The 26,671-nt window shown below is 40.9% G+C and overlaps 1 protein-coding gene across 4 annotated transcripts in view; it reads right to left on the minus strand.

Moving 5' to 3' along the window:
• RUNX1 (RUNX family transcription factor 1) overlaps positions 1 to 26,671 on the minus strand; it is a 172,744-nt gene that overhangs the window by 86,647 nt on the left and 59,426 nt on the right. For 2 of the 4 annotated variants that reach the window (XM_069871866.1, XM_069871861.1), the window contains exon 1: positions 5,561 to 5,618. The exons of 1 other annotated variant lie outside the window; for it this stretch is intronic. In XM_069871866.1, the coding sequence (XP_069727967.1) occupies positions 5,561 to 5,603 (43 nt within the window). In that variant the 5' untranslated portion in view covers positions 5,604 to 5,618. Of the gene's footprint in view, positions 1 to 5,560; positions 5,661 to 26,671 lie in introns of those variants that run through there. One more of the 4 variants, XM_069871848.1, reaches the window with a different exon arrangement.

Genomic DNA, 26,671 nt, shown 5'->3' on the forward strand with positions numbered 1-26,671 from the left:
GATGCTTGTATCAGCAGCCAATATTATAAGGAAAGACGTTCAGTGAAGGAATGCCTTCTCTGCCCCTCCTGTCCTTTCCTGCCCTCCTGTTTTAAACAGCTAGGATGGGTTTTATTTCTCTCTCTCCATTTCACCTTGTTCCATGACCCATTCAAGGATGATGGGGTAAATGTTGGTAGCTTGTTCATTGCCCATGTAGGAATGCTCCATGCAGTGAATTTGTGGAGCATTTCCAGTATCTGCCCAACAAACTGGCAGAGGAAATGACTGGGGCCGAGAGAGGTTGCAGAGGGGGCACAGTGAGAGGCTATTGCAGCTCAAGTTTCAGGTTGGATTTGATTGGGCAAGACAGAAACTGGCTTTCAGTCTGAAATTGAGTTTACTACTTGAAATAGAGCATGTGGTGGTGAAGCAGAATCAGTTTCCTTCAATATTTTTGCAGCCCTCTAGGGAAGGCAGGCGGTACTTGTTCTATGTGAGCCTCAACAGGAGCTGCCGTGGTTGGAGAGGGATTGTTTGTGGGATGCACACTGCTGCCTCCTTGCCCACAGCTAGCATGAAACTTCTCCTGGTGTGAAATTCAGCGCCATTGGGGGAGTAGTAAGTTCCAGATAACCTCATTTCTGCAGGAGGCACTGGGAGAGATTTGGCTATAAGATGTTCCTTCCTCTAAAATAGGCTTCTCCCAGTGTCTGTCTTGGGCGATGGGGCTGGTATCAGCTGTGCAAGGCCGTGTGAGTGGTGAGCGCCTTCAGATGGCAACTGAGCCTGTTCCACATCTGTATCCACTCCACTCACCAACACACTTTATATTTAACCCTCCTTGGCACAACAATGACTTCATGCACACAGTGATGACTTCACACAGAAAAGTGTTTTGCTTCTGAGCTGTTAAAGGGATTGTGCTTGGGACTTTTACCACAACATCAGTTGATGAAACTGGGGTTGGGGAAGAATAGCCTGACTGAGATGTGAAAGCGCTATTAACCACACTTAAGCAGCACTAATGCATTCTCACAGCCACAGATGAAGCCACAAGTTAATCTCCTGAATTGTTTCTACTCCACTTAACATCCCACCTGGGCCTGCCTCTGCCTGTGCTTAGCAGGTCTGAGCCTGGGTATGTTGGTGTCACCCTGTACCAACTGCCTTGTTCCCAGCAGGGAGCAGCCTCCCTGTACAGACCAGCTCATCCACTGTGGATGCATGGGCTAGCAATGAAAAAAGTTTCAGGAATACATGTTATCAGACGCTTTAGTTATAAACTGTAATGATGGTGAAAAGAAGAGAAAATATCTATGCTATATTGAATGTGATTAACAATAAAAACTCCATCTAAAAAGCCTGTTAAGACAGCATCAACATTTGCCACGTAGACACAAGTAAGCTTCTGCTGAACTTCACCTAGTAAGATGCATTTGCAGTTTTAGGCTGAGCATGTGTTTACAGGAAAAGGCCTAAGAAAAAGCAGGATATGCTAGGACTAATCTTATCTGTGTATCAGATTATAACCCTTCTTTTGATTCGATAATAACAATTTGCTAGAAAAATCTAGTACAAGTGCATGTGTGTAACATGGTTTGTGCAGGATGCACACAGCCAGTATTGCCAGATCCCTCCATATTTATGATACTTCAGTATCAGCTGCTCAGGGATTGCTTTTAGTGATCCTCTAGATAAAAGATCTGATGCTCAGCTGGTCTCATTGGCAAAACAACACCTGAGATGATGAACTGATGTTGATGGCTGTGAATAATAGGGAAAACTCTGTCTTGGGATCTTTCAGTGAGTAACTTCCCTGAGTTGCCCTGGGGTTTGTAAATGGCAAGTGTAGCTAGATATATTGCCCTTCACTAAAATCTTGCATGCCTTAATTCCACAGTGGCACAAGCAGGGGAAGCGGGAGATCTGCAGACCTGATTCTGCACTCTTTTCAAAATATGCCCTTCCCAGAGCCAGGAGGTACCAAAATTACTCAGCAGGTTTATTCTTTGTGATACTTGCCGTGGCCTGTCACTAGCCCCTGGGTTTTATTTTTGTTAATGTAAGGACAGGTGTATTTTCCAAACAGAGTCCTTCCTTTTACATCTTTTTTTTTTCAGTATTACTTTCTTTTGGTATGACAATTACATGTAAACTATAAAACTGTTTTAAAGTTTAATTATTTTAGGGGACTCCAAGTCTGTTGCAAATGTTTGCAGGAACTGTCTGCATCAGTCAGTTAAATGAAGACTTTGCAAGACATTCCTGTCCATGACAGGCTATTCTGAGCTCTTAAGTTTTGCCATCTTACAGGCCAATTTGAGGATCTGGTGGTCCTGAGCCCATCCTCGAAGCCCCAGTCTGCGGGGTGCTTAGGCAGGCCAAACTGCCTATGTGACCCATGAAGCTGGTCTGTCAGGAGCACCAGGTTGGGCAAACCTGGACCTCCTGGGGCTGCCCTGCTGCAGGACTTGCAGGTAGCCCTGGAGAAGATTGCTGCTCCCATGGGAGCTGGAGGTAGCATTTCTGCGACTGTCCCTTTGGCATCCCTTACCACTAGTAATTGGACTTAAAAGGTCTGTAAGTAATTGCTACAGAAGTGTTACTTTGTTTTAGAGGAAATTCTAGCTATTCCTCTTAGGTGTTTTTTTTTTTAATGCGTTTTTAATTTACCAGGTATGTAATCTTCTACCTTTGATCTCAACCACAGATCTCCCCTAGGTCATAATAAGGCACAACTTGGTACCAAAACCTCTGCTTTCATTTGTCCATAGATGAGATCTATGTGCCAGCGAGGGGAAAGAGTCTTGTCCAGGGAGACAGAGGGAGCAGCCGAGGTGAGTCAGGTCCCCTTGTGTGTCCTGAGTGGGGATAACGAGGCAGCTGGCATCCCTTGTCAATTCCTCTTTGTTGCCTCCTTCTCCCCAGACAATGATGCTGGGTTTGGACCACTTTAGGACTGTCCTACCATGGCCTGGAAGTGCCACGCTGTATGATGTCATTCTAGTGGGACTTAACAAAACTTGATGCCTCCCATCTTCCCTGAGCTACAAAGTCCTCCATGAGCCTGCTTCCCTGCTTACTCAAATTTAGCTGTGAGCCCCTGATCTGCATCAGGACAGGTCAGAAGAAAAGCTGTAATTCCAGACCTTTAACTTAAGTTTGTTACAAATCTGCACTGAAATGTACCCTAACCTTATAGAATATTCAACAGCATGAAATATGCTTGGCAGGAAGTCATAATAAATGGCGCCCTGAATACCAACTACAATACACAACTCTTTTAAAAGGAAATTTGCTGTAGAGTGAACAAAGCTTAACAAGATTAGTCTAAGATCATATTCGTCTGCTGCTTTCCAGTTACGGATGTTGCACACGATACCAAGTGGCACAATGTGCCATCTATAAATTAGGAAGTTCATTTTAAAAGACAACCAGAGATTTTAATCTGTTTTTCTTCTAGCTCATTTGCACAATTATGAAATTTAGGACTGTAAATGCCCTAGTTCTAGGTTTGTTAGGCAACAGACATATGTAGCAATAAGTTTTAGCCTTTCTTAGCCAACATAAAGCATTCTTGTATGACTTTTAGCTGTGAATTATCACCATTAAATCAAACCTGCACAGGACAATATCAAATAAATGTAGTTGCTCATTTGGTTTATGCACAACAAAAACCATCTGTTGTGAAATCCACTTAAAATTCCATTTATCTCCAGTATCTTTGATTTCTTGCAGAGCAAGAATTATGTACACTGTTAAAAAAAGAATCTAAAATACAACAAATGTGTCTAACTTGACACTCACATTTGTCCTAGGCAACCAGTTCTAGGTAGCCCTTCTTGAGCACAGGCGCTGGATCAGATGCCCTCCAGAGGTCCCTTCCAACCTGAACTCTTCAGGGATTCTGTGACCCTTTTGTAAATTGCTTCTTATTCCATGCTCTTAAGCAAGCATGAAATTAAGAGGCAAATTTCTCAGATGCTATGAAAAACAGAACCACCAAGAATCCTCATACCTTACAAAGCAGAAAGCATCCCACAAACACCAAGATTTATTCTAGACACAGGTCATAATATCCCGGATAGGTCAGGAAAACAATGTCTCACTGTTTTGCCTGCTTTTGCCTAATAAATCACCTAGCCACATGGCAGGCTTTTTCAGTGCTTGCACTCTGTGTGAAGCTCTGCAGAAGCAAACCAGGGAAAGGCCAAACTTGTCCCAGGGGGAGGGCACATAACTGCTCCTCTGGCAGTCACAGCCTGCACATCACCTCTTAGTGCTAGGATGGTAAGTCCGCAGTGTCAGGCTTTATCATCTAGCACTTAGGTATATTGCAAAATCATTCAAAGCCATCTTCCCAAGTGCTCTGCAGCAGAAACAAGTGGGGATCCTTGCAAGTCAGCACTGATTTAGGATAAGTGGAATTCAGAGTTCAGGGACTTCATGAACTAAAAATCAGAAGAAATTTTGTCCCCTCATCTAACTGAAAATGGAAACATTGCTGCAGTAAATGTTAACAGCAGCCCCTTGAGCAAGGTGCCATGTAGGTTTGCTAAAACATAGGATGGGAGAGGAAAAGTGAAAGAATTTTTGAGTTGGAATGAAAAAAAATCTTCCTTTCTTCACTCTCAACTGTCTTTCATCTTCCTTGGATCTTTAAAAATGAAATCCATAAAAATATTTAAAACCTTTTGCACACATATATAATTTGCTTTAGTTCAGCAAATATTTAGCAGCAGAAGAGTCACTAAGAACAAAGCTAGCCCCAGGATTACAGAAAAAAGAAATTTCACAGTATGCCAAATATTAAAAAATACATACGATGTCTTTCTCTCTGGCACGGTTTTGTGCAAGAGGTACCAGTGATCTTTGAAAAGGCAGTTTGATTCTTCACATCTACACAGCAAAATGGACCGTGGTGGGTTCTATGCAATTTGTCAATGTTTTATTAAAATTCCTATTATTTATCTGAAATATCCTTGTGAAAATACATTATCTTGAATGCTCTGATGGGAAAATTTTTACTCCATTGCCATTTTTGAGGGATTAAAAGCTTGTCAAGTCTATAGGCTAAGCCTTCAGTTTGTATAAAATAACATCACCAGTGATCATAACCCTGGGACTCAAATCAACTGACAAGGTCCACTTGCACTAGCCGGTCCTCTGTGATCACTTTGCTCTTGAATAGCTGCAAAGCATCGAACATTAAGTGCCATCACCTTCCACTGCCATGCTTAGCACCACAATTCCCACTGATTTCAGTGGCATCTCTATCCCAAGCATTTGAAATAAAAACTATTTTGAAGTATTTCCTCTGAAGAAACTGATTCAGTTAAAAAGGCTTGCAACACACTTAACAGAATAGTGAAAGCCCCCATACGTATTTAACTGTCTCGTGGAAGCTAATGCATACGCATGCACACAGTGAGGGATTTCCTTATTTTGCTCCAACAGAAGTTATATTATTTTAAAGAGTTTTTTTCATCAAATACTTTCTATTACTTTCCAAACAAGATTCCTATTTCATTACAACACAAAGAGAAACTAATTAAAAGGAAAATAAAGAAGTCTTTACCAAAAAAGCCAGTGGCTGCTCTGTTTTTCCTCATCAGGTACATGGTCCAGCACAGAGGAGAAGACACACCAAACTGCCCGTGGTTCATGTTTAAGTTTATATGACAGCCAGGCAGTGGCTAGACACTGCAGAAGACCAGCAGAAACTAAACAAGATGAGGGGAGAGCTCTTCTTTTTCACTCCACTCTTTCTCTGCCCTAGAGATCGTTATTTAACGTGAGCAAATTGAAAAATGACATGCAGCCATACTTAGTAAGTGTTTTTTTTTTCTTCCACTAACCAAACTCACATGAGGATTCCCATCTCTCTCTCCTCTCCCTCTCTTTCTCTCTCTCTCTGTTGTTTTTTTTTTTTTGCCTCAGGCATTCTTAGGCTAGTAATTTTCATTTAGCTTCTCCAATGATTTTTCTCTGCCCAATTAGAGTGGAAGTGGATGAAGATTTAAGTTCAGAGAGTTTTGCAGTTAGAAACCAGGTTGGGACTGTTCCTGTTGTTTGGGGCGATACACTGTTTCAAAGGTGCAAGGGTCTACTACCAGTAAGTAGTGTAATGATACTGATAATGATTCTTTCTACAGACTTCCCCTGCTCAGAGTATTTTATAGCCACTGACACCAGGGAGTGGTATCATGAGAACGCCCCTGACTATGAGGAGGAGATTTTTTTTCCAGTAGCTAAACAGGATAGTTTAAGCCCAGCCTCTTTCCCCTTGTCCAGGGGAATAATTCCAGGGACATCCTTGGGATGGAAATTTGTGTGAGAAACAGTGACATAAGTCAGCAACTGTGTTCTGATAAATCAGTAAATACAAGTCAGAACCTGTAAAGCCTGAAATTTCTTTTGTAGTTGAAGTGATATATATCTCAGTTCTCCAGTGTTTAAAAGGAAATAATCCTTCCTAGAAGAGTACAAGTGTAAAAGTTGCTATATACTCCGTGACAGCCCACCAATTCAGCAGTTTTATAGGGTATTTATGAGAAGATGAATAGATATATGGATGAACGGAGGAATGGATGGACAGGTAGAAATAGTTTATAAAACCTTAAACTGGACCCCAAAGTATGGTCTAACTGCTTTGCAAAGCATGCCAAAATCCTACAGTCACTGAAAGAGTGCAAGAAGCAGTTGGTGGATGACTGGATGCTAGGTTGCAATGGAGATTTACAGAGCAGCTCTTGTACTGCTGCACTGTAAAAGCCCTGCACACTTAGAGTCCCACGTGGTGATCCTCTTCCTTTCTTTCCTCTCTAATTGTTTTTATTTTCAGTTTAAGGTTAGTGTTGGTTAGTATACCGCATGTATTCCCTGCACTTTCCCTTCTCACCTTCTATAAACCATTTCTCCTCCTAGAAGATAGAGACGGTCATAGACAGTGATAAGTAGAAACAAAATCAAGTAAGAGCAGTTGGATCCAGGTGGGCAAAAAGCAATGCTTATGGATTTTTTTGTTTGTTTTTTATGGCTTTGTGTTTTCCAGGTTCCAGGATGGGATGTTTCTAATGAAATCAGGGAACACATGTGGAAAAAAAGAAAAAAGGCTGTGATATTTGCTAGCCAAATTTAACATTTCAAGTAGAAACACTGTTAGTGTTTTAAATATGATATTCTATAAAAATGTTAAAGCCTCACTTGTCAGCATATGGCCCCACAAACCTATAGGCCCTACAAACACCTGAACTCATGCAATGTTGCCAATGAGTAAAATTGTGTGTGTGGTTAAGCTGTTCCAGGAATGACCAAAGCTGTGAGTCTGTGAAAGCAAGTTCCAGTTCCTGTGGAATCACAGGAACTCTTGCACCACAGCTTGTACAAAAGGGACAATGAAATAAAATGTACTTCTGGGAAAGGCTAATCCAGAAAATTTCTGGGGCTGTTTGGCTGTTGTTCTTATACTGAACAGGAAAACAACAAGTGGTACATTGTTTTCCCTTCTTTTGCATTTTGTCTTGACAATGCCTGAGTAAAGGAGAGGCCCGCACAAGAAACACAGTCCTTTTCCTAAGGAAAGAAATGGAAAGAGGAAAAAAAAACCAAACCCAACAGAAAGCCCAGTGACATGAAATGAAACAGCACAATCTCTACCACTCCAGCAACTCTTACACAATCCTGGGTTATGACATTATTTAACTGCCACAGGAGGACTGTGAGAGACCTCAGGCAAATGTTTCATCAACTGCACAGCAAGATGTTTCCTGGGCTTTGCCGACAGTGGTTCAGCAGAGATGCAATAGCCCCTCTGTTACGGGGCAGATAAAGCACCCCCTGCTAGCTGCTATCTTCAGATGCTCACTCTACAGAAAAAGTTCCTTCTTTCCATCCCTTCATATAGTGTTAGGTTTAAGCTTTTGAAATGTACAGACCTTTAGTCCTTGGTGCTCTCATGTATCTTTTTTTTATTATCAGTTTTCACCTTCCTTTTCCTATTGCTTGTCGCCCATCTATCAGAGTGTGAGCACCTTGTGGACATTTACATAAAGATAAGGAATGATGGTGCTGTGCGAGATACATTTCTGTCGACATCAGGGAAGATGGATCTCCAGAGAAAACTAAACTACAGACTCAGGATGGATTTGAGTTTCATATTTTTCTTCACTATTATAATACTTTAGTTGACAGAGAACTGAAAAGACTGTGAAAAACTTTCTTTACCACTTATCTTAGTTTGGTTATGTTTGGAGTCTAGGAAAAAGCTATTGGTTCTTTCAGATGAATGCTTTTTTACTCACAATAGGTGTGTTTGACAGCATAAAGGTGGTGAAATGAACATGCAAGTGAAACCACGGCTAAATTTTTATTGCATCAACTCCACTCCCTGTCTCACTGGCCACTTTTCAGATGCATACTACAGAGTTAGCCTGGAGAGGTCAGAGAGGTTATGAGCGCCAAGAAAAGAGGTATTCTTAATTTGTATATATATGCTGCAAGTGTTGCTCCAGATGTAAGTTCAGACCCGATACTTACTTAATGAAGACATACGTTTTGGCGAGGCATTAGCTTAAAAAATGGATATCTGATTTTCTGGAGGTGTTAAACATCTGCCACTTTCATGGACTCACAGAGAAGCTATCAGTGTTCTGATCATCTGGAAGTCAGTACTGTGTTAACTTCGTAATCTCAGTACTCTGAAGCATTGCACAAATTTTAAGATTAGTCCTTGGGGGGCTTTATAATTTGTTTTGTCAAGCAAAAGTAAACATCAGTCTGAAATAAAATGGAAGTAGCTGGGAACACTGTGCCATTTGACGGCGTCTCATTAGCAGGTAATGTGAAAACTGAAAACATATTAATGGCTTCTGTTTTCAGAATGAAGGACATTAGCCATACAGGTTTCCAGAGCTGTAAAAACAGGCCTGTTAACAAAAGTAGGCTTTCTTGAAGTGATGCAGCATTTTATGTTTTATACTGCTCTTAATGTCCCCACACATACTGCAGGACTCCTGTCCAAACCAACTCTGTGTTAACAATAAGACCTGTACTTCACTAAATATGCATGATAGGAGAACTCTGAAATGACTGGGTTCCAACACACATCCCTTTACATACTTTACGGTCCTTTGATGAACTTACATTTATCAAACACAAGGGTCTAGGCTCCCTACAGAAATGATGGGCTTCTGTGGCCTGTGCAATACAACAAAACATCCAAGGAAAGGAATGCAATCTACTGTTCCTTTCCTGTCTTAACATCCAGCCTCTGTCAATCTTTTTAAGACTGTGCAGAGATTACCCAATAAAGCACAGAGAGTTTCACTTTATGAACAGAAGTATTTTTAGGGTTCTTTGAACTGAGTTAAACAACTGACATATTTTTTAAAAAGCATACACACACCAAAAAAACTAAAGAGGCAAGTAAGAATGAAACAGGATGGAACACACGTCCTGTTTTCGACATGCAACACCATCTTTAACAGGCTTTGAAGCACTACATCCTCTTTGCAAAGCATTTAGCAACACCCTTTTGAAGCAGGTTGTTTTTCTAGAAGCGGGATGTCACAGGTATTTGCCTTCATCACTGAGGTGATTGCCAGACTTGTGGATGAAGGAGGATTTCACTGAAAAATACACATGGCTACTGGGAAATTTCAAATGCCAGGGCTTTTTTGGATAGGGATAATATTTATGTGCACTTTCATCATGCTGAAGCTAGATGTGTTCTCCAGTGAAATTGAACTCTGTGAGACATTTGGAACAACAGCTAAAATTTCATTTGTTTTGGAGCTGCCTGCTAGACATTTGAAAGTGATCAAAAGCATGTTTATCTTTTTTTTTCCTTTCTTTTGACACCAGCTTTACTTTCAGAAAAAGATGAAGCCTTGTAACCTGGGAATATGTTTGCTGACTTGCTTCTCTCAGGGTGAAACCATTGAGCAGCTACCTCCCCTTGCTAGCACTTACTGTTGCATCACTCGACAGCCGTCTCGGAGGCAGTAGCAGCAAACACTCTACACAGCACTTGCTTTTTTTTCTGCATTGCATGGCCATCCCCATGCTGAGCTCTGCTGCAGGTGCTTTTTTTTCTGCATTGCATGGCCATCCCCATGCTGACCTCTGCTGCAGGTTTGTAGGATCAGGGAAACACAAGGTCTCAGGTTGGTGCTGGCCAGGAGAGGGAGCTTTGGGATGACCAGCTATGATGCCAACTCAGCCAGCCTGTGCCAATACCAAATACCAACTCTGTCTACCCCAAGTGCCAGTGTCGCTGTCCTACTATGCCTGCAGCAGCTGTATCTACACAGATGAGCAGTTCCCATCTCTCTCTCCTCTACTGAGAGCTACCCCAGGCTGTAATTACATTGCCACAGGGAAGAGATGAAAGCAACAGTGGTCACATGTGCCACAGTACAGCTAAAATGCTAAAATGACAAATTAAACCACACATAGAAGCCTGGCACAGCTGTTCCCAAGATTTCAACAAGCCACCAAAATCTCTGTCACCATCTTGAAGACCTTACACTTCTTTGTTGCTTGAGGTTTGCCAAGGGAGTTGATGCAGGGCTAACTTGGAGCTCATGTCCTATCTGAGTGTGATACTTCTGGAAATTTTCCTCCTGTGTGGGGTTTCAAACTTCAAACCTTCCCAGCTGTTAGGGGAGTTGCGTAGGTGGCCAGGATGCACCACATCTAGGAGATGAAGAGTGCACAATACAAACTGTTGAGCAGCTGGCTCTCCCAGCTTCTGTTAGAGTAGGTCCTGTCTACAGGAACAGCTGAGTACAACTGGAGCAGGGACAGAACTGGGGCCTTCCACATCGAGGCAGGGCTGCAGACATCATATGTAGCTTGACCCAATATTCCACCCCAGAAGCAGAAGGCAGTTTTCTGGTCAAAACTAGTATATGTGGTCTTGTGAAATACTTTAGTTTTGATGACCTGACATTTTAAGAAAAAAAATAAAATTGTATATGTGCAAAATTATGTATTATTTATCATCTTAGACAGTAGGACAGATGTGGTTTGGGGAGTCAAAGAAGCATCATCAGAGAGGGCCCTGACAAGTATGGGTCTTGACTTTGAGTAATTTATTAGACTCCTCCAGTGCCGGGCAGCTGCCTGGAAAGTACCAAACTCGGGACCTCTTTATCTGAGCCCTACAAACCCAGAATTCCTACAAACCATATAGACAAGCAAAACCAAGCACCACGGATGCACAATGACGCATTAGCTTTTGGAGCAAAATCTTTCCCAGATCTCCCTTTAGCAATCTGTCAAGCCTCAAAGGCTGCTGGAGCTTTGCTCAGTAGTTTAAAGTTAGGACTGAAACCTTCAGGAAACAAATCACAGTGTCTGTGGTGTAGCTGCTGCTGTGATGCCGTGGAGCCTGAACCTACCAAGTGCTGAGGCATTGGGTAGTGGTAGCATCCCAGAACTACAGACACATTTCTGAATCCTCCCTTCCAGCATTCCACCCAACAGGAGCTCCCTGGCTATGGTGACATTGAGGATAAATGCCAGAAAAGTGAGGCTGAGCATGGGATCGCTCTTTGCCCCCACTCCAATCCTTCCCACAGCTCCTGGCAGAAGGAAAAGAGAGAGAAAGGTGGGAGTGAGAAGACTGAGGGCCATCTTTCACAGACTCAGATGGGACACTTTTACTTGTGGCTAACCTGGCTCAAGAAGATCATGTTTTTTCTGGATATGAAAGGGATGCCACAAGAAATACTGTCAGCTTTTCATTGCCACAGGGCATGGTCCCACCCTGCAGAGCAGGTACCATGACACAAACTCCCCAACATCACTGGTGGTGGCAGGCTGATGAGATAAACTTCCATATGCACTCACTCTGACAGGACCTGCTTGAACCCTCCAGACCCTGGTCCTTGAAGCTTTCCCACCACAAGAGGAGAGGAAATCAGAAGCCCAAGCCAAATCCACCTCACAGTTGCCTCTCCACATTCATTCACCCATGTAGCATTTCCAACAGACCAGGACATGAAGAAAGCAGAAAGCTTCATGATAATGATGTCCCACTAAGGCTATGTTTCCCTTTGGCATGCCAAAGGAGAGTACCAGGAGAAAATCTATAACACACAGTGACTGGAGGTTCACAAAGTCTGAGCAGGTCCCTTGGTAGAACTATAGAAGGATACAGAAGGTCCTTTCTGCCCTTCTCATGCTGCTCTGCTCGCTGCACTCTCAGAATCATATCTGCCATTATTCCCATTTGGAGACTCTTGAACCTTTGAAGAGAAAACTTATCATTTAGGCTTCTTAACAGCTGTACCTGTTACAAATTGCTGGTGCTACTGCTTTGAGAGGTACCATCCTTTCAGTTTTTGTGCCCTTGACCACTCTTTTGGTTCCCGTTGCCTGCCCAATAATGTTGATTAGGCTTCAGGGCAGAAGCAGCATTTTGCACTTTCTTCTAAGACAGGATTTCAGTTGCGGAGAAAACTCAACCTTGCTTTCTTTAATAATTCACATGGCAGTATTGTGTGGATACTCTTAACTGCTACTTAAAAGTAATTAATTGATTTTCTGACATATCAGTTAACAATGTATTGCACTGACATGAAGTTGTGATTCTGCTGTTGACTGGGCTGGATGACTAGAGCTGAGCTTAAAAGACTCTAAATATATTCTGCTATAAAAGGAAAGGCATTTTACATGTAGTGTTGTCTAAAACTTGAATCCATATGCTGCCTCCAATGCTGTCAGAGTAAAGTATTCCATTGTTATTTACAGTAGACTGATAGTATTTAAATTTAGAACATCCAATAGGTATGAAAACACAGTTTCTGTCAGCTGGCGACACTAGCACATGTTGAACTGCAGAAGGGCTTTATGTGTGTATATGTAGCTGAACTGAGAGAATTTGCTGAAGCATCTCTTTTCTCCATACTAAGTTGCCTACCATGTTTGAAACTCAGAGGCCTAACAGATGCATATTTGGATGAGTCTGAAGCAGGATGACAAAAATATAGAACTTGTTTCTGGAGATTAACAGTAGTTTATACAGCTTTTTATCTTTACAGTAAGCCACCAGTGCTCATAAACTCCGGGGCTGGGTGGCAACAAACTAATTACTGTGGTCAAAATGTTGAAACCAGTCATACCCTGTTAGATAACTAGATAAAAGAAAGACCAGCTTTTGCTGGCTTTAATGAAATTATCTGATGAACTTAGAAGCATTTATTACACTCCACAATAAAAAATTCAGAAATATACTGTTTACTTATAGTACTTAGGCTTGAAAATTCTGAACCAGATAGATAGTGTGCAGGGACGCCACTGGAAATATTTTCATTCATTATAGAAGATATGAGCTTATTTGCTTGTGATCTCTGCTTTGATATAGATAATCTCACCATGGATAACTTAGAAGGTCAAATCCCTAACTTTCACATGTTCCAGAATACTTCACGTGTCAAACACTATTTTACTTCTGTTTTCAAAGAGTCTGTTTTCTCCTTCCTTTGCTACAAAACACCACAGAAACACAGGCTGAGGAACAGACAAATTCTTCTCTAGAAGTGTTGTTTTAATCAATGTTCTGTGGATATTTTATGTTAAAATATTTGTGAGAAGAAGTAAGTAATTTTATTATATCAGCTGTAAAACTGGGGAAAGCCCAAGAACCTTTTTGGTGCATAAACAGTTCTTTAGCTATTTATATCCGTATTTATCTCAAGAAAGCCTGCCATTTTTTATCTGTTGCATGTTAAAAATATGAGAACATTTCTTATACACACTCAGTCTTGTCACAAAAACTAGACGGGGAAATTAGCTCCACCAAGACTATCCAGTTTATGCAATTACAGTATTAGCTGACTTGACTCTATGTACATGACACAGAAGAGAGCCCCACACAGCAAAACAATCTCCACCCTCAGGATTATTTATCAACAATCATCTCCTGAGATCTGGCCATTAAAAATACCTGCAACCCTGTTATGACTTATTTTAACTTCAGATGAGTGATAGAAGAATGGCAGTAGATTCAGTGAGGAGCATTCTGTGGGGTGTTTAGCTTCAGAGTAAATGAGTTTTTAAAAAGAAGAGAGGGCATGAATTATTAATGGTCCTCTCTGTTGATGGGAGAAAGTATCAAGATTTTGCTGAAGTCATGGATTGATTTTCTGACACAACAATTGAAAAGACGTGAAAGCAGCCACTTGGACAGTAGTGTCAGATATACGATCCATTGGTAAATGGGATTCCTCTTCTCACTTACCAGCACTGCTCATGCACCATTGATTATACCGTATTATATAGTCCACAAAAATACTTACAGGGAAGAAAGAGTGGGAAAAGCAGGCAAAAAAATTTTGGGGTGAATGGATAAGTAAAAGAAAACACACTAAAGAAATCCTGCTTTATGGAGGTGGATAAAATGTTACGACCAAAATATTTTTTCCCATCAAAATAATGCAGATTTAGACTGAAATGATGTTTCATGAATTTAAACCTATTTTTTTACTTATTTTGCTCTTGGAGCAGTGAAAAATATAAAAACGAAATACTTCGCAACTGTTTTCAGAGTGAAATTTCAAATAAAATATTTTTACTGGAAGTAATACTTCTCTTTAAATTTTATTTTGGTATTGTTCTAAAAGCTTTGGCAGTTGAAATAATTACTCTTATGATTTTTCTTGGTTCTAGATTAATTTTTAAAGCTATATGCCTAAATTCTTAGTGATTTGCTTTGAGTCAATGTGAAACAGAGTATTTTCTCAGGTTTTCTACAATTATTTTTTTTTACATAACTAATGGTGACAGAACAGCTCCAGTCATTCTATCTAAAAACAATTCTCCTTTCTGAAATACGTGCTTTTTATATCTCTCTCTGACTGTTCCTGTCAGCCAGAACACGGGTGTTGGACATCACTGGTCTCATTGTTTCTAAGCAGCACTTTCTTCTCTCCTCTTTATAAGTGTGGATGTGGAAGAAACAGTATAAATTGAAAGATTTCCTCAGAAGTCTGACCAAAAGTCAGAATGAATCCTAAGCATCTTTCAAGCCTTTACCTCAATTCAGTATTTCAAACCACAAACTCACAGGATACACAGAAATTTTATTACTCTAGACCAGCATAGGTAGCAAAGGCCCAGGTGCTTTTCTATTATCTTGCTTTTTATTGCAGAAAAAAGACATATTCCTTTCTAGAAGTGATTGTAGGCTTGTGAGAAGAGTAAGCCACCTTTAGCCTTTATGTGACTGCTGCCCTCTCTGTACTCATAAATCAGTTGCCCAAAGTGGGAAAATAAAATATATTTTCTTCTGGAGAGCTGGGGCAATAAGCCCCCACATCAGCCTTTGGAGCCTGGAGCCACAAGAAGGAAAAGCAGAAGTCAGCCCTTCACAGTTTTTTAACAGATTACACTGTAAAGCAGAAAGTGGAAAGATTATGGAAGCACTGGAAATTTGCTGAACGATGTCGTATTTAAGGCAACAGCATTCTGGAATCGACCTATTTGTATTTGAATGGCTCTGGTTCCATATGTGGCTTCTTTTTTTAAAAAAAATATTATTTATCATCTCTTTGGTGATCTTCCATTTTATGATTCAGTAACTCTCTGCAGTTGCTAACTTTTGTGGATACAGTGAGAATGTAGATCCATACTGGAGTCAGATGTCAATTTTTCACTGCAATATTTTTTTTCACATGCTGTTTTATTTAGTTTGATCTCTTCATGACAAAAAAAAAAGGACATACTTAAAAGAATTTTCCTTGAAAATATTTTGAAAATGGACTGAAATTTTAACAATTGACATTGCGTTTCCTTATACAAATAAGGGAAAATAACACTTTTGGGTTTGAAATATTTTAAAATTAAGTTTGCGATGGTATTTTCTGTGGTTTAAGATTAAACACACCATGTAAGTATGAGTGACATTTTACATTTATTTTTGTTTTATGAAACATTTCATGGGGAGTTTGGTTTTGATGGAAACTGTGTGCCTATGCATGTGTGCAGAGAGGAAGAACTTTTCATCCAGTGGTGCCTTAAATACCTTGACTGCCTTCAGAATAGTTCTAAATGATTCCTGGCATTAAGTGGTGCAAACCACTGTCATAATTTTCGCAGAATTAGATTATGTGAGAATGGCAAGGAACAGCATCCCTTTGCTTATGCTGCCATTTCCCTTGAGGACTACTTTCCTTCCACCCAAAGAGTGTGAAGCAGAAAATTAAGCAAGGACTTGTAAATACCATACTAGTAGCATCTCAACACAGCAGGTTTGGTGAAGAAGGATCTACAAATTCAGTGAGTTTATTCACCAGGAATAGTGAGAAGAAAACCAGGATGTAAGGTGGCAGTACTCTGTGGCTGGTGACATGAAGGTGAGGAACTGGCTCCAGCAGTCAAGACCTCTGCTCACACTCATACCGGGGAGAGGGCTCTGGAAAGTGTTTTCTCAGCCTAGCCAAGTGCTGGGTCTCCCTTCTACAAAGCTTCAAGTAGGGACAGTGCTGACTGCTTTCTGTAAAAAGGGATTTGTGAAGCCAGATGCTGGGACAGGGGTTTAAAACAACGGTGAATTTATCTACGAAGCGGAAAGCCAACAACTTTAGAATTTAACGTTGTTCTGATGGCAGATAAAAGCAAAGCAAAGCCTGGCAGTATAAGGTGATGTGAAAAGATGGTCAAGAAATGTTTACAAGACATTGGAAGGATTAATTAATGCTGATTTTCACAAGGAAATCTGCTGTATAAGAGCAAGGCAATGATAGATAGCACTGAGCACTGAGCGAAAGATGGGGAATCCAGTGCAGAATTATTCAAATTTTGTTGCTGAATTCCAGCAACAATTTCACATTGTGGGAAAGGCAGCCTGCTTTATGTCGTTGCATGTTGCTGATGAGTTGCCTGTAGAAGAGTGTATTTGGTGGTCTTTGTTCAGTTCTTAGTGGTTTGTATCCCACCACACATCTGGCTCCTTTCCAGTGTAGCCTGAGTACTGAAAAATATCATTTAACTGTTACCATGGAGAGAACAATATTTCATTCTCCTCAATTGTCTGTTTTATAGTCAAAACAAAATTAGATCCAGGAAGTGACAGGTATTTCTGAGGCCAAAGCTTGATAGCATTGAACAGAAAATTCAGGAGGATGTGTCACACGGTTTCTAGGAAGATGGATGGTGGAAGTTTGCAAACACATGCAAAGTAATGAAGGGAGGAGCACAGAAGGATATTGTAGCTCGAGAGAAAACATAAGGTGCTCATGTGTATTTCCATAGCATTTCTGCTCATTTTCATTTCCCCAGTATAAAGTGTAACCCGGACATAAATATTCATCGCACACATACAGAAAGGATACAGGGGAAACCTAATCCCTGGATATGAAAGGTACATATTTCTAATTGTATAACTACCTTCATAACCATGGGACACACCGTGACATCCACAGTCACCCAGAATTGAACTGATATCTCTTTTTGAGTAAGAGAATCAGGTGGTACAGAGGCTGTACTGCTGCCTGACGCGAGGACAGTCTCATGCAAGCACATAGGAGGATGCTCTCTGGTGTTATGTATGCCATGAACCTGAATTCTGCCTCCAGACATAATTGCTGTTTAGTACTCCCTACAAAAGTATAATGATTCAGAGCAACAAAGTTTTACAAAAAATATATATAGATCAGAAAATATCAGCCCCTCTCGTTTCCTTGCTGTGCTAGGTGCAGGCAGTCTAGCCCCTGTTCAGAAGCTGGTGCACATTTTAAATGTAATTCTTCATTAGGCACATGACACACTGTGATACAGGTGATTCTCCATGCAGAACAACTATTAGAATTGCTAGATATTTAAAGAATGCCTGCTTAGAGATACTGAATACAACTCCCCTGCACTAAAAGCCCATTGCCCCTGAAATCACAGAGTCTTTTAGCAAAGTCTAAGTGATGTCTGAAGTCCATAGAGCTGAAGGCAGATGGTCAGAGCTGCTGAAGATCCCTGAAGAATCAGTGAAATATATATATATTTTTAAAAAGGGTGTGTACACTACAAGTACCCAGAGCACATTATCATTTCTTGTCAAAAGTACTAAAAAACCATGAACAACAGGATAGTGAGCTAGTGGCAGCACTGATCTTTACAGAGTTTCACAGCCCTCAGAAATGCACCTCATGGGCTGTAGCATCCTGAAACTCCCCTGAATAATTAAAATGTCCCATGTTCAGGCATGGTTCCCTCATCTGCTTGGGCTACCTGCTGGGAGCTATGTGCATGGGCATAAGTGGGACTCAGGGCCAGCTCTGAACCACCTGTTCAGGGAGGCCTCTGGCATGACTAGGTCCCACCACGAGTCCTGGGAGGGAGTCTAAGCATTAGCTGCCGTTCTGATGAGCTTTCCACTGTCTCTTTTGTCCCACAGAAATTTAGGCTTCGTTTTCATTCCCCCCCTCCCCATCCCCACCATGAGCTTGCTGGGAATGTTTGTGAAAAATCTAGCACGAGTGGGAAAACACTGTGCCAAGATTCAGCACAACCTCACCTGCTTTTTGTGCGCTGCATTTTGCTACTGCTCTGGCCACCATAAGGATTTTGCTTTCTCCAGCAAACAAGGGCAGGCTGTGTTTAGTGGGCTCAGTGCCCAAAAGGCATGACTTTCTTTGCTAGCCCATGCAAATGCCACACAAATTTTCTGAGCTCCTTCCTTGCTAGGAGGTGGTGGAGCATCCTGTGGAACAGTAGCAGCAGGTGACAGAAAATGCACTGCCATAAAAACCTTGCAGTGGGCTTGTTTGGTTTCCCCTTACAGGGAAGCACCCCATGCTAGGTGTGAGGTACAGCAGTCCAGAAATCTGTGGCTACCAACCCAGACAGTCAGATACAACTGCCCCGCTGTTATTCATGGGACAGTAGCAGGATGATGCAAGCTGCCTGAGCACAGCTCCTCCTCCATGCAAGGCTTTCAGATTATACATAACCATGAGCTTCCCATAGTTTTCCATATGAATATTCCCTGTTTTCTGGAGGTTGGTATGAAAAATACTTGAAGATTCAGAGTGTGAGCACTTGAGCTTCTGCTTCTTGAACCTAGCACTGTGTGGTCTGACCAAGAAGGCAGGAGTTGAATCAAATGGAGTGTAAGGAGGAAGAACTGGTTTCTTGATGGAGTTGAAGTACAGGGATTCACATCATTTGCCAAAAAGTGGTTGCTGTCCATTTAATCATTCTAGAGATGATGAGGGCATTAAACTGTATCTGTACATAGAGGGAAAAATGAAAACATACAAAACACGCAGGAGTCAGCTTAAGATACAGATGCTGAATATTTGGAAAAGCTGGTGACCTGTTAAGCACACCCACTAAAGACTCATTCCTCAGCAGCTTCTTGTAAACAGACCTTATCTTCTGCTTTGATAAAAGTGAAGGGGCAGATAAGTAAGACTTCCAATGTTCCTGGCAATGTTTTTTGTATTTTATGAATTTGTCCCTGTACTTCATGTCCCTATGGTAAACATGTACGTTTTGGCTGAAATCCTGGTGCCACATGAATGAATAACAGATCTCCTACCTTCCTTAGGTGATCCTCTGGGCATCAGAGATGTGCTGTATACGCTCAGGAACATTCTACCAACTCAGACGATAGGCTCCCATCCTGCTAGCACTGCTCTGTACCCACCAGGATGCAGCCTAGGGCAGGCACAGAGCATGCAGGTGGCTGCAAGGCAGAAGCAAACCCTCACTACAGCAGAGATCAGCTGTGCAACCCCCTGCACAAGGTATCTCCATAGGCTAGTTATAGAAACACTCCTTAGCAATAGTATAGATGAAGCTGATCTTACTAGGGACAAAGAATGGATGGAGTGACCTCTTGAGGTGCCTTCCTGCTCTTCTAAGGTACTATGGAATTTTCTTATAAACCACATTCCCCTCCCCTCCATTTGAGCTTAGGGAATCAGGGACCAGTTGCTGACAGCAGCATATAAACAACGGCGTGTATGTGCGTGTGCATGCATTTGTGTGTGTGAGCGTGCTAGTATACACATGTGCATGTGATGTAGGCTACTTGATCTCCATTTATAACAGCCTTTGCCCATATCATCAAAGATGGAGTGGTGAGCAGAGATATGATGTAAAGGACACTGTGCTCACTTATTTTATACATTTGTAATCTCTACCCAGAATGCTTTTATTAACAACGCTGTCATTTCCATAAAATGTTTCAGATTAGAGAAGATCTTGGCTAAATTTAGCTTTTATGGAAGAAAGAATAAAACATAATTAACTGTTTAAAGAACAAAACACAAACCACATGAAGCAATGAAACTTGTTGGCGAGAAATCTAACAGTAGTGCTTGGTAGCAAACCCATCTCCTGTGCAACAGATGTTTGGGATTTTACACAAAAATAGAAACTACACTAATGTCAAATGCTTTAGTGCCTGAAAAACTGACAGACACTGAGTATTGCTCTTTGGACACCACAGATTTCCAGGTTGTACAGAGATGTCACAGAAAATGGGATGAAATTAAAGCAGAACAGCGGCAAAGAAATATTGATAGTTTTTTTTTTAAGCAACTCACAAAACTAGTAACGTGTCTCAGCCTTCAGGCAGCTTTTAGTGCAGTCTGAATGGCTAATTATTGCCAGAAGTGGTGGAAAAGCTGGTTTGCAGGCACTTGATTACCCTTGAAGTATTGGTCTCTGTTTTCAGCAAGCCATACACGACATTCTATAAATACTGTTTAAATAGGTTTGTTAGTGGTCCTCCCCCCTGCACTTATTTTATAAACAAATATTGGGACTGTTAATATGGTGAAAGCAGAAAAAAATCCAACAACAAACCCTTTGGGTGGTTGTCTCATTTTGCATCAGGAGAAGAATCAGTGGCCTGATTTCCAGAGGTGACTCAAAGGGAGATGTAAGATGGAAATGCCTCTGCCAATCATGCATATCACATCTTTTAGGGTAAGTGGCAGACTGGGAGGCTAGATGAACTGAAGCACTATCTTTCAATGTCTGTTGTAATATTTGTTCAGAGCCTTGATGAATGTGTTAGGATGGATTGATCATAAGGAAGCTTTAAAAACATCCCACAGTTTTGGACCACTGGTTCACAAGATGTCACTGATGCAGAGCTTTCCTAGACGCTGTATTGACTGTGAAAAAGAGTTTTTGTGTTTGTGCCCCCTGAGTTAAACCCACCAGAATAGAGACTCCGCATGAATTTTCTAAGTGGGTGTTCATATCCCCACATGATACGTACAAAGAAAGACATCAGTCCCTGCCACACACACGCATGCACACACACGGACATGGACACGCTCCCCAAAGCTAAACAGATGTCACACTGAGCCCACTTCTCACCAAAATTTTCCAATAGTCAAAATAAAAAACATCAGGCTAAACTTAGCCTCCTCCGATGCGTGCACTCACCCCACTTTCACTTTGATTCAGTCTTCTTGACATATGGTTTCCTCTCTCCTCCTGCTCTCCTCCCCTTCATATTTCAAACTTGAAAAGGTATAATAAATTGAATTTAAATATTACGTCTGCAGTTGACAACAAGGGAAGGCAGGAAACCAAAAAGCAGCGCTGAAGTTTTGAAGGGCAGACCAAGTTCCCACCACTGAGGTGAGCAGGAAGCTCCTAGGGATGTGAGGCAGTGTGGGAGCAGTGGTGTACGCTCAGCCTCGTGCTGTGCCAGCCTCTGATGCTGGACCCAGGTGCGGGATACAAGGCTTAGATTCACGCACGTCTCTCCTGGGTGGCTCCTGCCTGCTCCTGCTTGCAGGGGCTGTCCCTTCACTTCTCTTTGCCAGGCTTGCACAGTGTGCTGCACTTGCAAAGTCTAAATTGAAGTCAGGTTTCCTCTCCTCCTGCCTATTCTTTGTTTGGGATGATCTTTTAATGCTGTTTGGCTAAACAGTCACAAAGAACCCCAGAGCCCCTCTACACCTGTAAGTCAAGACACTTTTATTGAGTAGAATTTAAGTGGCGGATTAATGGTTTACTTATTCAAAAGACCAGGGTGATTTCCTGGGTGCTGTAAGACACACTGATACCTTTTTCTTTATTTATCTGGACACCTAGAACAGCAAAGAGAGTCACAGGCATAATGCCAGTTACCCCAGAATTCCCTGAGACCTCTGTAGAGAGAAAACATCACACACTTTCCAGGAGACATTCAACATTTTATCATGCTTTAAAGGATTAGAGTGTAGGAACAAATCAAAAAGCTGAGGTGCTTTTGAAAATAAACGCTTCTTGAATGTATGAAGGGAGGGAGAAATTGTTCATATTGCAAAGCTGAAACTCTCCTAGGGTTGTTTTTGTGGGTTAGAAAGTGGGGTTTTTTTGAAGAGCTTATACTGTTCTCAGCCCTATTTAAGCCTGTAGAGGAATGAGACGAAAACTGGGAATTTGCTTCTCACTAGCTTAGTGCAGCTTTTCAGATTTGCTTGGCACCAGTTTGAATTTTATGATGTGGGGTGGTGGTGGAGGGAAGTGCAGCCAAACCCAGCCCTTTCAGCAACTAGGTAGAATTAATCAAGGCAAGTTTGTACATACCAAGTCTGAATTTAGTTCATGCTCTGTCTACTATCTAAGCAATTAGATTATATTATGAAACCATTTAGGATTAAATTTCTGTTTGGAAAATTATTCTTTTTTAGCTGTATGAGTGAAAGAAAGAAAATGCCAGGACCTAATAATCTACTTTGCACTCTTATTCCACTTTGGATCCAGCAGATTTTTGTTGAATGGAGAAAAAAAGAAAGTGATTTCTTCGTAGTCTGATCTCTCATTTCCTCAGCCTGGAATGAAGATGTGTATGTCCATCTTCTTTCTCAAAGTAATGAATAAATTAAAAAAAGCTGACAGCAGTGGAGTGCGCTTCTCTGGAACTGCATTTTATAATAATATTGGCTCCAAGACACTGCAGTAAATTCTTGCATATTTTGTTCAACTCTACTTCTTCCCGTGTGCAAAATTTGTATTGGTATGTAAGTTTGTTATTGCTTTATGTTCTGTGAACGTGCAATCAAAAGCAAAATCTTAGGTTGATCTAAGTGGGGTTTTCAATACCTTGTTACTTGCCTTTGCAAATGTGAAGATCCTTTACCCTCTATTTTATCAGTATATATAGTATTCATCTTCCTTAATGTAGCACTTTTCATCCCAAAGAATTTTGTTGAACGTTTCTGATTACAGAGGGTTTGCAAGTACTGAGTAGGTGCAACCACATCAGAGGTGGAACACAGGAGCTTTTTAACCTAAAGAATAATTAGTTACCTGGCAGCTTGCAGGGAGAAATCAGGGGCAGGGGCAGTACAAGCCCAGTGCTATGTCCTGTTGCAATTTTATGATTTCTTCAAGATTCGTGTTGAAGCTCTAGCAAAATCTAGTGGATGATTTCTAACCTGAAAGACTCTTCCATGGGTAAAGCCATTGCGTGGTTTATGCAAATGGATGAAACCTCAGCTGCAGGTAACAAAATCATCTACCCACTATCGCTAAACCTTCTCAGTCATGTTCACATACACAAATGTTTTACAGAGTCCCCCCTAGCTTGAGGCGATGGACAGCAGAGCATTCCCATCCAGAGAGTCCTTACCTAGCTGACTCCTCTTGGTTTTTGCTGCTATCCTTCCTACATCAAATAGCTGAGCATGCACAGGGTAGCACGGGTGCCTGGAAAGAATGTTTAAAAAAATTGATGAATTGACAGTGCTGAATGGACTTCAGTGATCTGGGATATAATTAATAATAGTAGGATCCACTCTAGCTTAGGCTCCAAATCCTTCAGTTGAAAGGAGAAAATAACATGTGGCCTGCCATGTGGTAGGTATTCATCTGTTCTTGAATATCCTTGTTAAATGTGTTCTGAATTAGAGATATCCAAGAATCACAAATAGCTGTATTTTGTTGTATTTATCCATTAGGAACTAAAAATAATCAGAAGTACCAAATAACATAGTTATGAATGAAAAGGCAGCCCAGTGGAAGATTTTTGCACTAAGTGCAAAGGCACCAACACACCCTGCCTGGGGCTTTTGGAGGGGGCTGGTGTGGCCAACCCCCTAACTGGGGAATGTGAGGTTTGCTCCTGTCCTTTGGCATGGAGGCAGCACTCCTGCCCCCTCCTTGGCATCCTCTCTGACGTTCACCCAGCCCCTTTGATTTTCCTGAGTGCTGAACCAAGGCGATTACAAAAGGAAGGAGCCTCTGCCACAGCAGCTGTGTTGCTTTCTAAAACATTCAGGTTTTCTGGCAGCACAAGCTGCTAGCCAGTTTTGGCATCTGAACCCTTTGAGGCTGCTGCTGGTTTCTCAGTGAGGGTGACAAGAGCTGATGCTCAGGCTCAGTCTTACTGTTGCATGCTCCTTTGCCACTTCGCTGTTGGATAAAAGCCCACCCTGCAGCATCTCCAGCCAGAAGTAGCTGCTGTTTGTATTTTATACATTTCATCCGGGAAAATCCTCAGAGTCTGTTTCTTGCAAGTAACTTGTAAAGGAATTATTTTTATTCATAGATCTACCTCAAAGCTGACTTGCCTCTACCTGTATGCTCTTCACAAATAATTTTTTTTCCAGTATGCTTTTATTCAATGACTTCCTTGCCTTAGGATGATCCTATGTTTTCCACTATGGTCTGGCCATTTTCTTAAAAGTTTTCAAGGTCTTTCCCCTGAGCGACAGAGATTTTTATCTTCCAGACTTACTTTTAAAATCGTTGCTTCTACATATGTGATGGTATGTTGATTACAGTAAAACTGGAGAATTCTCTTAAATGTCAGGCTGTCTTCTCTGCTGCAAATGCCTCACCCCAACTCTTTTTGAAGGTCACTTTACTAAAACCAAATAATGGTAAGATTAAGGTAGGGATTCTCATTTTGTAATGGTCTAGAAAGCTAATGATAATTTTATGATAATTTTATTGTTTGATGGTTTTTTATAGACAATGTTTTTCAGTGGTTTTTTTATGAAGATAAGGGATTAGATCCTTTAATGAAAAACATGTGCTGTTACTTAAGCTTAGTAAGTTAGGACTCTCTCTGTGTCCTACAAAATGATGTTAAATCCTTTGATTAATGTTTAGTATTTTGAACTGTGCAATACAATTGTCTAATCCATTCTAGAGATACCAGAAAGAGAGAAAGAGGAAAGCTTTAGAGTTCATATATCAAATGGACTCAAATATTTTCCTTGCAATTACAACCAAGCCTTCACTCCTTGCACTACTGTTAGGGAAATTTGCAAACTTTCCTTCTAAGAGTGGGAAAAATATAAACTAATTACCACTGTAACCACACTACTTTCACTTGTCCATAGTGATTTTACCATAAATGAACCAATTTTACCTTCAACACCTCATTCACTTGCTCTCTGTTTTAGTGAAGAGAAACTGCTCAGTACTGAAGAATTACGGTCTAAGTAGAAGTAGAGACTGAAAGTAGGGGATTACGGCTATGTAGGGAGTGAAAACTTGGTAACTAGGACTGTTATTACACACAAAATGCATTAGTATTAGGTTATGTATTTCAAATGAGTTTATTAACCTGAAATAGGTGAGGTGCATATGTATTGATGCATTTATTTTCAAGCAAAATTTTAGTGTATTACTTTAAAATGCTGTGCATGTGACATACTTAGTGAATATACATTTTCCTGATAAAGCATGGAGTGTCTGGCTATATTCCACAGTTCGGTTTAATCTGTAGGATGTTGGTTTTTTTTTTCCCTGGCATAAAAATCAAACAGACTTCTACTACATTACTCTTCTGAATGAAAATACTTCCGCTTTCTGTCTTTTTCAAGATATATGTCAATGTTAAGCTTAGTGGTCTTTGCAAAAAAATACAGATTGCAGAAAATTTGTGCAGAAGAAAAAAGAACAGAATAAATAAGTGAAGTAACAATATGTAAAAAAATGTTTGAAGAAATAACAGTAAATATTATTCTGCATTTGTTCAATGCAAAAAAACCCTACCCATGTCTTCAAAAATTTCAAATGCACCTATAATCAGAGGAGAATAAAAATGCTGACTGCAGCAGAAAATGCATGAAGCAGCATTAGCCAAATTACTGCAAGTTCAAACTTCAACTTCATTAGCAAAAGCCTCAGCCACCAGTATTCTACTTACGAGGGTTTGCTGTTTGTCACTTGTGGTACTTCCTTTCTTATTTTTAGCCTTGATCCAAATCAAAATTTTCATGTTTACATCCATGGGTTTCTTTAGGTCATATTAAGCATACTGAAGGACTAGACTGTGTTTCAAGCTATTGCTTAGAGGAATGATGTCAAAGGGGAAAAATTCTATGCTCCCTGTATTTCTGTACAACTTGTTAAACCTTAAGCAATAAGGACTCTTTGTTGCCTCTTTGTACAAAGTCAATTTTCCTAACTATCTGCACTGAGGAATAATAATAATAGTGTAATAAATCGTCTCTTATGTGGAGTGGTTCATAAGGTCCTGGTTCACATCTCAAGATTCGCAGATACACTGGCAGGGATTCTGGCTTAAACTTAACAAAGTACTTAAATATAAAGATTAATAATGTGTTAAGGTTTTACAGAGGATATATGGCTTAAGAATGTGCTTAAAATCTGGAAAGCTCTTAAGTGCTGTGCTGGAAGGTGCTGTCCTGTGACAGGGAGCCCAGATGAGAAAGTGTATGTGTGACATTACCCCTGGGTTCCTCTGGTTTCTAGCAGCTCC

This window comes from Phaenicophaeus curvirostris, chromosome 1, assembly GCF_032191515.1.
Source record: "Phaenicophaeus curvirostris isolate KB17595 chromosome 1, BPBGC_Pcur_1.0, whole genome shotgun sequence".
In the NCBI taxonomy this organism is placed as follows: domain Eukaryota; kingdom Metazoa; phylum Chordata; class Aves; order Cuculiformes; family Cuculidae; genus Phaenicophaeus; species Phaenicophaeus curvirostris.